This window comes from Alosa pseudoharengus, unplaced genomic scaffold, assembly GCF_046254945.1.
Source record: "Alosa pseudoharengus isolate Yale_2024_CS ecotype anadromous, Long Island Sound unplaced genomic scaffold, YU_APseudo_1.1 YU_APseudo_1.1_scf_14, whole genome shotgun sequence".
Lineage (NCBI taxonomy): Eukaryota > Metazoa > Chordata > Actinopteri > Clupeiformes > Clupeidae > Alosa > Alosa pseudoharengus.
The window spans coordinates 11110601-11123100 of NW_027468609.1; the positions used below are offsets into that span (position 1 = coordinate 11110601).

At 41.6% G+C, this 12500-nt stretch overlaps 1 protein-coding gene across 1 annotated transcript in view; it reads left to right on the forward strand.

Moving 5' to 3' along the window:
• The window catches only part of LOC143122389 (putative flavin-containing monoamine oxidase A), a 59994-nt gene that overhangs the window by 28677 nt on the left and 18817 nt on the right, over window positions 1–12500 (forward strand). The window contains exon 8 of the mRNA XM_076283196.1: window positions 4457–4557. Within this exon, the coding sequence (XP_076139311.1) occupies window positions 4457–4557 (101 nt within the window). The remainder of the gene's footprint in view (window positions 1–4456; window positions 4558–12500) is intronic.

Below are 12500 nucleotides of genomic sequence, written 5' to 3' on the forward strand. Positions count from 1 at the left end.
GCTTTGAACCGTTCCAACCGCAAGGTTGTAATGTAAACAGAACTAACTTTAGGCTGAAACAGAGACGTGAACATAGTAAAATGAAACAACACAGAATGTTAATTTGATTGTTTCAGCACACTCCGAAGAGACCCAAGGTTAGTGTTCATGGAATATGTACTTATAAATATGCATTTTAAGCCTTAAAGTAACTTTGGACTGTAATTAGACCATCTTTTCACTTGCTAAGTTGAGTAGGCTAAATTAGTTTTAATTGACGTGAATGAACGAATACTTCCACCGCCTTAACAATCTTTGCTTCCACACCGGTGATTTCAAAGTAGCAAGAGGGGCTTTGATTTCGGTAGGTTGATGTGTATAGTAGGCCTATCTTTTAACTGGCTGCAGCCTAAAATTAGAGGAGTGTTGACGCTGCAGTTCAGCAATCAGCACGTGCATGTGTGTTTGTGCGTCTTGGTCTGAGCGAATTAGGGTTGAAGGTGGAAGTAAATACAGCAAAAGGATATTTGGTATCAATCGAACCGTAATTTCATGTAGATTAAGAATTTCAGGTGCCTACAGTGCAGATTTGTACCAGAAAAAAGATATACAGCTTTGAATGGACCATGGTATAATGATTATTGGGCCAAAATCGTATATAGATATTAGCTGATATCTCCCATACTGGTAAAATGATCTTTACCAAACTTGGTGTACTTACTCACCATAAGTTCTTGATGAAATTAGTAGGTGTTTAATGTCTTGGGTCTATAGGTCAAGGTCACGTGAGGTCATAGTTGACATGCAATGTTTGTTTTATACCTCTCAAGCAGATTGAAGGATCCTCATTAAACCCAACACAGTTAATTAAGCCTAAATTAACTAATAAGGCATTAAAGATCATGGAGTCACAGGTAGAGGTTAAAGGTCATGAGGCTATAGCTGGCTGAGGCATAGAATAAACTATCTGAATTGACATTAAAAAAGATTAAGACATTTATTAAAGCAAAACAAACTTTATTTTCTGTATAAAAACAGTTGTTTCAACCTCTACATCTTATTTTAGTATTGTAGTAGTAGCCTTTCTAATTTGCTGTTTTAAAAATGCAAACATCTGTGTAAATACCTGTTTTAAAATAACTGTTTCAGTTCAGAGTTTTCGATTAAATCCAAACCATTTCTGTCAAACATCTGATAAACATTGTCATCTACAGCTATTTCCTTCAACTTAAATTATAACGCCAGACAATTGAGGTAAATGTCTATGTTGATAGAATACTGTTAGAAATAAAAACTACCCTTGCATCGCATTGCAATAGTTATACTTTGTTCCCTGAAGTTGGTAGTAGGCATATAAGCAACGGCAGCAGCGGACTGATAGGATTCTACTAGGTATTATGGTGGGTTTTCAGGATGTGAAGGGATGTAATCATGGGTTTCATAAAGTACTGGGGGTACCAGGATGAGAGGATCTCCTCCTTACATGGTTAAGGCAGAGGGGGTGTTATCAAGCTAGTGAGGACTGGACAGGACAGGGATGAGGAGGCCACTGTGCCTTATGAGTTAGGGCCTGTCCAGCTAGGAAGAGAATAAGATAAGAAGGCCTTATTTCACCAAACTGGAAGGAACCAGAAAAACTTAGGGTTACACTATTTTACATATGTTACCTATGCATTACATAGGTTTGCATATAGTTTTATGCATGATGGGAAGATGGTTTCCACCAATGTAAGCGACCCTGCTTGATACTAATTGGTGAAGGGTGTTGATGGAGATGGCGTGAGAGGGTGGCACTTCTCAAGGGCTGAGGAGTATAAAATATAGAGTACAGTATAGCCATCCTGCACGCAATTGGATAACACTAGACCAATGTTTACTCCACTCACATCCATCTGGGATTGCTTCCGTTGAGAGTGATTTCGGCACCAGATTTTATGGTAGAGCCAATCAGTAGGCAGGACGGGAGTTTCATAGATGTGACGTAGCGTAGAAGCGACTGTGAGACTGTTCTCAGCGTCACGGGTTGGCTTCAATGTGAGTGGTTGAAGTTGCATGTTAATAGAGGACGGACAAGTGGCTTATCCAATCATATGCAAGGATTTTTGATAAGGCCCAGCCTTCTGAAACACCACTCCAATGGATCGATCCCAGATGGATTAGTGGAGCTATGTGGAACGAAATTCATCTGGCGAGAGTCAGTCTCATCATACATTGCAGTGAAATGGAAAATAATGAATCAAGACAGTACTGAGCACAACTAAACACTGATATTCATCCCAGGGGAAAATATTGCTTCTTACAACAGTCTCATCTTTCAGAAACAAAATTTCGAAAATGAACTGCTATCCTAATACTTTGTGTCCCTTAATGTGCTTTGTAAGAAATTATAAGGTGGCTTGTAACAAATTCGTATTTAATTATATTATTGATATCTACCGTCAAAATCTTCCAAAATATTTAGATATTATTTTTTGCCCACCCCTAACTTCAACTGAACAGAGAACAACGGACATGCCACATTACTAACATCAAAACTGGAAGACAATGCTAGTCTACAGGGTCACAGAAATTGCCAGGAGAAAGTGGACAACACCTTGTCCATGAAGGGAAAAATAGCAAGGGCCACAGTTAACAGTCATACTAACTTATGGAAACTTACAACAGTCTCATCTTTCAGAAACAAAATTTCGAAAATGAACTGCTATCCTAATACTTTGTGTCCCTTAATGTGCTTTGTAAGAAATTATAAGGTGGCTTGTAACAAATTCGTATTTAATTATATTATTGATATCTACCGTCAAAATCTTCCAAAATATTTAGATATTATTTTTTGCCCACCCCTAACTTCAACTGAACAGAGAACAACGGACATGCCACATTACTAACATCAAAACTGGAAGACAATGCTAGTCTACAGGGTCACAGAAATTGCCAGGAGAAAGTGGACAACACCTTGTCCATGAAGGGAAAAATAGCAAGGGCCACAGTTAACAGTCATACTAACTTATGGAAAGTCACAACAGCAGAGAAAGCTATAATTTACAGCTGGAAGTAGCACTGCTTGTACTGTGGAAAGGACTGCATTGGCAATTTTGAAAGAGATATTGGTCAGGTCATGACTATGCTAGTGGAAGTATTTCACTTATGTAACTGCTAAGCACATTTGCCTACAGTAATTGCAATCAGATACTTGATTCTTATATACAAAGGAGGGGTATTAAACTCATTGTGCTGTAGATAGGGACTCCCCATGTCAAAAACAACCAAGTCTATGTTGTGCTACATAACAAAAGTTCACTATATTTACAGTAATTGAATTGAACATGGCATGTTGATTAGCATGTCTCCACCGTCTATAACCTTGTATGTCAGGGGATGAAACTGACCTTAACCTTTGACCCCATGGCCCTGAGTCCCTAAGTTCATCTAACTTGTATAGACAATAAATGTACTAGAGTTAATGAAGATACATCAGTCTGCTTTGGAGATATGAACCAAATACTGCATGTGAGTTATTTGTGTGACCCCTTGTAACCTTGACCTTTGACCTCAAGACCTAAATTGTCTTGCCAGCTCTTTGACAACTTGTAGTGGGTAAGTAGACCAAGTTTGATGAATATCTTTTAATTGGCTTAAGAGATATCAGCTAATATCAAGATGTACTAACATAAGTTTTTGGCCCAAAAACCATTGTGCCATGCTCCATTCAAAGCCCTATATATTTTTATCGGTACAAATCTGCGCTGTAGGCACCACAAATTCTTAATCTACAGAAAATTATGATTCAAATGATACCAAATATGCTTTTGCTGTATTTACTTCCACCTTTGACCCTTTTCTAGGCTAATTCGCTCAGACTATACACGCTGGACGTGACATTGGGGGTGTGGCTGCATCGTCGATTCTACTTTTAAGTTACTAGTTTACTCTAGTCTCCCTGTAGTAAATGTGTAGTAAGCTCTAGTCTCCCTGTAATACGTGTGTAGCAAGCTCTAGTCTCCCTGTAGTAAATGTATAGTATAGTATAAGTATATATACTCTTTTGATCCCGTGAGGGAAATTTGGTCTCTGCATTTATCCCAATCCGTGAATTAGTGAAACACACACAGCACACAGTGTACACACAGTGAGGTGAAGCACACACTAATCCCGGCGCAGTGAGCTGCCTGCATCAACAGCGGCGCTCGGGGAGCAGTGAGGGGTTAGGTGCCTTGCTCAGGGGCACTTCAGCCGCGCCTACTGGTCGGGGTTCGAACCAGCAACCCTCCGGTTACAGGTCCGAAGTGCTAACCAGTAGGCCACGGCTGCCCATACTGTGTAGTAAGCTGTAGTCTCCCTGTAGTACGTGTGTAGTAATCTCTAGTCTCTCTGTAGTAAATGTGTAGTAAGCTGTAGTCTCCCTGTAGTAAGTGTGTAGTAAGCTCTAGTCTCCCTGTAGTAAGTATCTAATTAGTGTCCCCCCCTCCCCCTCCCCCAGCTCGGCTCCAGTACCAGCCGGCCCTCCCAACGGAGAGACAGCAGCTGTGTCAGCACATGCCTATGGGTCACATGATCAAGTTCATCATCACCTACCCTACGGTACGTCCCAACAACACTGTAGTAACCAATCATCACCTGTCCTACGGTACGTCCCAGCAATACTGTTGTAACCAATCATCACCTGTCCTACGGTACGTCCCAGCAATACTGTTGTAACCAATCATCACCTGCCCTACGGTACGTCCCAGCAATACTGTAGTAACCGATCATCACCTGTCCTACGGTACGTCCCAGCAATACTGTTGTAACCGATCATCACCTGTCCTACGGTACGTCCCAGCAATACTGTTGTAACCAATCATCACCTGTCCTACGGTACGTCCCAGCAATACTGTTGTAACCAATCATCACCTACCCTATGCTACGTTCCAATGATACTGTAATTAAACCAACCATCTTTAGCTATTATATTATACAAATCAACAAGATTATAACTAATCAAACCATCATATCCTAACCCACAGCAAGTCCCAACAATACCAACCAAACCATGCTTACCTCTCCTACTGCAAACCCCAGCAATACTGTAATTAACCTTCTAACACTGTTCTGGTCAAAAATGATCGATTTACACATTCCCTGTACCATAAATATGGCATTTTTCATCAGATTGCCTCAAGACCTTATGATATCCTTCAGAAAAGGCATTTGAACACATTAACAATTCATTGTGACTAATTTCTTTGAATTTTGAGTGATTTATTCAACTTGGTCACAGTTTTTTTGTTTACGGTCAAAAATGACCGCCATAGGAAATGAATGCAAAAGAGTATCATTTTCATCAAGGAGATGAAAGACAGCTCCATACACGCACTCCTACAACTTTCCTGTGCTTGTGTGCCCATTTTACACATGAATCATACTTTCCACAAGAAAGCTTAGAGTAAACTAGATGTACCGCATAGCGGTACAAAATATGACTGCCGCTCAGTCCTGTACATCCATTCCGCGAAAATAAATCATATTAATGAATTTGTCTCCATCTTCTACTCCATCCCCCACTGTTGAAACTTTTGTGTTATGCTTGTTTGGAATGTGTGTTTGCAGGCCGCACACAAAGTAGCCTACTGGCGCTGCAAAGGTGAATAGATTTGTAGCACTTGCCAAAAAAATTGTAGCATTGTTATAAAACCTTTAAAATCTCTAAACAATCACAAGTAGGGCAGTTCATCACAGTCCATCCATTGCAACTGGACTGATGAAAGGTACACCTGTAGGCTACATTGTATTTGGGAAAAGCAGAAGGTAGCAGCATAATGTATTTATTTATTTATTATTAAACAAAACAATCCCTGTCAGTTCCATGCAGTTTTCAACAGCTATCAAGAAGAGAGGTCATGTCATGGATTTTTGTGAATGTTTCCTCTTCTACATATGCATAAGTTTAGTCATCTAGTTCATATGATATTCAGCTTTATTGTCAATGCACAAATTAAATACCAGTAGTCTAAAACAAAATGCAGTTTTACCCAGTGGTGCAAATAACTGACATGTCCAAAAGGGCCTTCATGAAATGCGTTGCTAGACTGTTCATACACATTTTAACGGGCCAAGTTGAAGAGCTACTGTCCGTTATTGCTCGTGCAAATAATATGCTGATTCATGTTCCCTTGCATTTTGCAACTATGAGGTCCAGACCAAGCTCAATCTTTTAAGAAATCAAAAAAGAAATCGCCGGCAGATCAGGCTGAGTTAACCCAGCCTAGTCCATGGTAGGCGCCCGATAGAAATATTGTTTAATTTTGCGATTGAGATATCCATGCACTGGCGCCCCCCCTGCGACGTGTCCCCCCTCCGGTTTCAGAGCTATTCTAAATGCAAAAATGCATAGAGGGAGTTATGACAAAACCGTGACTGTTAACAAACTATAAGCTATATAAGGTAGGCCCTATGCTAGGCCTATTACACAACACAAATTGTCACTAGGCTATGCTGGCGACCCAAATAAAATCTTCTTTGGAAATCAATGGCTTACAGTATCAAGCGGATTTAAGCTGCCACCTCTTGGCGAAAAGTTAATAGTTTTGCATATCAGTAGTAGGCTAGCCTAATACATTTCACGCAGCTGTGTGAATCATGGAAAGCGCGAATGAAGTGGACACTTAATGGAACCCAACCCACTGTACAGTAGCTCAAGGTCTGTGGCTAAAGCAGCCATAATGAAAGCGTTATCATTGTTTGGATACTTCACACACACATGTTTTTTAATTGCATAGACTACAAATACCAAGCTGGAATCAAAGCACATCGACTGCCCTCTCACACCCTAAACACGCACTTCGAACAAAAAAAAAGCGTCTCAGTCTCACTCTATAGCCATAGGCAAAACTGTATCGGACCGGTGTAACGTTGGTACTAAATCATCCATCCCAAAGAATGATTTTTGTAGCATGTGCAAATATGTGTAGGTACAGCCCTGCCCTGGATACATCTCTCAACGTGCGCTCTAAAACATTTGGTTTAAATGGAGATGTAGATCATCACGGGTGCGTTAATAAATCTACATTGCGGCGAGTTGACACAAATGATTCACTTTGACAAATTTATATAGTTTCAGTCCTAGTTACTTTACTTTGAGCCATGCTCTTCCTTACTTGAATCACCTTTGAAAATAGAGGATTGAAGTAGCCTATATATGGGTGTTTGGGAATGAACGTTGACTCAGATGCTTTTTGAGACTTTGAGCAGAAATGTCAAAGCCCGGTGTTTAAGATGCATCATAGACAGGTTATCTTTCAGGTAGCCTATATATTTTCCATTAGAAAACCATCACGTAGAAAACGTGTTGTGGCTAACTCACTTAGCTCCTGTTAGTAGCCTAGGTTATGGTCATAAGCAAATGAGATGACAGTCGAAAGATACAATTAGTGCTGTTATCAATTTGCTTGGTAGCCTATAACCGCATTTATGGTTTTCTACAAATACATCAATAATCAAATTGGCCTCCATCACTCAACCAATGCTAATGGTAACATTATTTTACCTACGTCCTAGGCTATTGATATAACTTAAGATTAACATAGCCTACCTGCAGTAAAAACCAAGCATGTCCGATAAACATTCTCAGATTTATTTTGGCTTCAAGAAGAAATGCAATGTCATGCAGAAATGTCATGCAAAAATCATCCTACCCTTATTAGACGTTCTCTGCGGTAAACTGCGGTTGGGATTGGGCAGCCGTGGCCCACTGGTTAGCACTCTGGACTTGTAACCGGAGGGTTGCCGGTTTGAGCCCCGACCAGTGGGCCGCGGCTGAAGTGCCCTTGAGCAAGGCACCTAACCCCTCACTGCTCCCCGAGCATCGCCGTTAAAGCAGGCAGCTCACTGCGCCGGGATTAGTGTGTGCTTCACCTCACTGTGTGTGTGCTGTTTGTGTTTCACTAATTCACCGATTGGGTTAAATGCAGAGACCAAATTTCCCTCACGGGATCAAAAAAGTATATATAATATACTACTATATACTAAACTACAGTCTTGTCCTTGTAGGAAGCGTATTGTCTTTCCAACCCACTTTAGATTAACTTCCAACAAAATTACGTCTCACTGCAACGATGTGCCATCTGGTGGACAAACGACTACGTAACGCCAATACTGGAAATGCAGCCAAATTATGATGAATATTTGGTTTTCCTTTAATCCTACTGAATTTGTAATTATGTATCGGCCATTCTAATTGCCGATGCCGATGGTATGTGCGTGCCTGTGTGTGTGTGTGCGTGTGTATATGTGTGCACCACCATCTACACGTTGAAGAGGAATATAAAATAATCTGTTAGAAATTGATCTTAATGCCTTAATTAAAAAAATGATTAAAAATCCAACCCGAACACCAATTTTAGTGAATGAAGAATGTATTGTAAATAAATAAATGTTCTTCCTTAAAATACAGGGATAATACGTATTCGACCCCTATGTTAAATTCCTATAGAGGCAGGCAGAATTTTTTATTTTGCAAGGCCACTTATTTTATGGATCCAGGATACTGTGCATCCTGAAATCCCTTTGGAATTAAAATATCCCTACATCACCACATACCCTTCACCATACCTAGAGATTGGCATGGTGTTTTTTTTTTTGTGTTAAGTCTATTAGCTGGTTTGATGTTCATTGAGTTCAATGCAAATCGAACCAGCTAATAGGCTAACTGAAAAATACACCATGCAACCCCTTCGTGCCTGTCCTTCTCTTCATTTCTTCAAAGCACATCTCAAGACCTTTCTGTTTAATGATCACTTCTCCTCCACACCCAACACATTGTTTCATACAGATAACTTGTCTTTGTTGTATTGTTTGTTTGTTTGTTATTGTGTTTCCCTGCCTTCCTACTATGTAAAGCGACCTTGGGTTTGAGAAAGGCGCTATATAAAATAAACATATTATTATTATTATTATCTCTTTCTCCACTCACGCAGCCTGAATTGTTTTGGGAAGATCTCGTTTTCATTTGGTGCTAAACGTTTGAACTGCTTGATTAACTTTGTTGACGCTGGCTGATGGAACATTGAGCTCTGGAGGACAATTGCTTTATTCTTATTTAAGTTACGGTGTAACAAAGACAAACGCTTCCCCATTTTTGTTGGCCCAGCCTATATAATTGACAACCATAAATTAATCCTGACATTAGGCTACCTTCAGGCAAACGTCTGTGACTTTCTTAGGCTACAAACTGAATGTTAGGCCTAGGCCTCTAGCAAAAATGATCATTCAAAAGATCAAAACGAACTTGTCCATGTGCCACAATTTTAACCAAATAAGATAAAAGGCTAAAAACTGCCATTATTTGCTCCTCTCTATTATTCTTTACATCGGATCTCAACCAGACGGTGTTGCCAAGACCCGCCCTGCTCTGCTTGTGTTTGGCCAGTAACATTAGGCTAGAATGACAGCTGTTCCTCTCATATCATTGGTAGATTAACTAAATTGACTCGAGTTTGGCAAAGCGCATCTAGCCTCTAGATTTGTTTTTTCCCATCACATCCCATGCGCCGCACGCCTGACGTCCGGCGCGGTGCGTAGCGCTCTAGAATCTTTGCTTTTCATTCTTACATTTCATTCTTTCTTTGATTCTTAAAAAAAAACTCTGGTAGCCTTGGTGTTGCTAAACCAAATCTTGCAATGTACTTGTGCACACAGTAACTTCCTTACTTCCATACGTCTCATATTAAATTGAACACTTACTCTTTTTTTTAATATATTTTTTTGGCCTTTTATGATAGTGACAGTGGAGAGTGACAGGAAGCGAATGGGAGAGAGAGCAGGGGTGGGATCCAGAAAGGACCACGGGGCGGGAATTGAACCCGGGTCGCCGGCGTACCGTGCAGGTGCCCCAGCCAGTTGCGCCACAGCTGGGGCCAACATTCACGTACTCTTGATTTACTCAGTGTTCTCACTCAAATTAAACTAGCTGTTAAATGCCCGAGTAGGAATGTCCTTAGATATTGCTACTCGTGATGACTCATGGAATGCCTCTAGTCCAATCAGAAATTAGGCTAATTAATGGTTCGACTTGACCTAACTGTTGTATAATGTGTGATCAACAGGACCATTATCACCCATCTAACTCTATGCACCAAAGATCACATTGTTTCTGTTTAGTTGCCTCTGCAGAGCCTGGTGTGTTAAATCAGGTGTGTTGAAACAGGGCTGGAGCTGGGATTCCCCTGTGGGAGGATGCTTGCGTCTGGTCCTGCGCTCAGTTAGCGTTAGCATTAGCAACTAGCGTTAGCTTTAGCAGCTAGCCTCACACTTAAGCCTCTTAACAGGTGCCGAGTCAGTGCATGTCATCGCTAATAACACACTCTTCCTGACACCCACCTCCATAGGGCCAGCAGTCAGGAGAACAATGAGTTGTGCAGCGTTGTGTGTGCCCCCCTGGGTCTGTGTGTGTGTGGCCACCCCTAGGCTAATGGCTGTTGAATCCCTTTAGCTGTTTTACAGAAGGTGAAGGTGCCTGTTTTGTAATGAGCCATGCATAATACATTTGTAAGCCTCCTGTGACTTATTCATGAGGCATTCAAAAGCTATTATCAGGCCTCTTGGCTGCCGACACACACACACACACACACACACACACACACACACACACACAGACTCTCAAGACCCACTTGCACAAAGTAGCAGTGAGAACGAGGTGCAGAAATCCAACACAGATGTGTGTGTAAGTATGTGTGTGTGTGTGAGTGTAGGGAAGCCATGCTGTCAAATTTGGAACTCTTTCAGAGATGCTTTTAGAAACCACTTGCTTGACTCTAAAGGCTCATTCATCTGCACAATCTTAGAGAGCCTGTGTGTGTGTGTGTGTGTGTGTGTGTGTGTGTGTGTGTGTGTGTGGAGTGATGTGAAGTGAAGTGGAGGTTTCCCACAAGTCTTCCACACACACACCAGTGACACACATAGCTCTGTAGCGGAAAACTTCCTGTAATATGTCAGCATGATTTAGCAAGCTGTGGCTTGACATGGAGGCCTAGGATACAAACAGCTTAATATTCTTCGATCCTTAAAGTCAAATTGATGTGGTGATGAAACAAATTTACCATGTCTGGACACAACAACACAACACCACTGGGCATGGCTGGTTTTGCATGAATGGTTGAGAATGGTCAAATCGGGGGGCGCTGAGGTGCAACTGGTTACAGTGCCCGTACCATGTTGGGGTCTGCGTGCCCACGGGGACCCAGGTTTGAGTCCGGCCCAGGTCATTTCCTGGTCCCACCCCATCTCTCTCTCCCCCACACACACACACACACACACACACACACACACACACACACACACACACACACACACACACACACACTCCTGATCCCACCCCATCTCTCTCTCCCACACACACACACACACACACACACTCCTGATCCCACCCCATCTCTCTCTCCCACTCGCTTGCAGTGTCCCTAGTCCCTACCTTACAAACAGTCGCCCCAGTGCTGCAGTGTCCCTACCCAACGAACAGTCACCCCAGTCCTGCAGTGTCCCTACCTAACGAACAGTCACCCCATTCCTGCAGTGTCCCTACCTAACGAACAGTCACCTCAGTGCTGCAGTGTCCCTACCTAACGAACAGTCAGGCCCCAGTGCTGCAGTGTCCCTACCTAACGAACAGTCAGGCCCCAGTGCTTCAGTGTCCCTACCCAACGAACAGTCACCCCGGTTTGATTCCAGAACCCTCACATTCTTTCACTTTTGCTCATTCCGTCAAAAGAGGCGAAAGGCACATACCGGTGCACATGTGGTCAGTATGTATGTGTGCCTGCTGCAGCCTATTGATCTGGCCATTGATTTTGTGCGTTGCCTTTCTACACTGGCTTCTAGCTGAGCTATACAAACAGTTCAGACAATAAAAACATCAACCAATATGAAGCGCATGATAGGTGGAAGAGTTTTACTGAATTGCAAGGAAGCAGACAAGGATAAGACCTTAGGACATGGTTGTGCACAAACAAGGCTTTTTGAAAGAAAACCCTGTACGTTTTAAACACCACATCTGATTGAGCATCCTGTGCAGCTGGTTACTTCAGACAAGAGTAGAGTTCTTACCCAACAACAGCGAGTGTCAGTACCACAAAGACAAATAACAACTAAGTAATAATGATGACGATGATGATGATGGTGATGGTGATGATAATGAAAAACCATAAATACACGAACCATAACTCTAAGAATGAATTAATTAAGCGTAAGCTGAACAGATAAGTCTTTAGACCCCTCTTGAAAGACCCAAAAGTATCATAGGAACACAGAACAGACAATCAATAATAACGATGATGACAATGATGATGACAATGATAATAATAATAATAATAATAATAATAATAATAATAATAATAATAATAATAATTACATGAACATAGAATAGCGTACCTGAAGAGGTCGGGAGGGAAATGGCACTTGCAAGGCACGGACAGCGGATGGAAATAGTAATGTTTCAGTGAGTGAGCGAGGCTTCTCCTCTCGCCTTGGCTTGTCTTGTGGCGGTCGTGGGG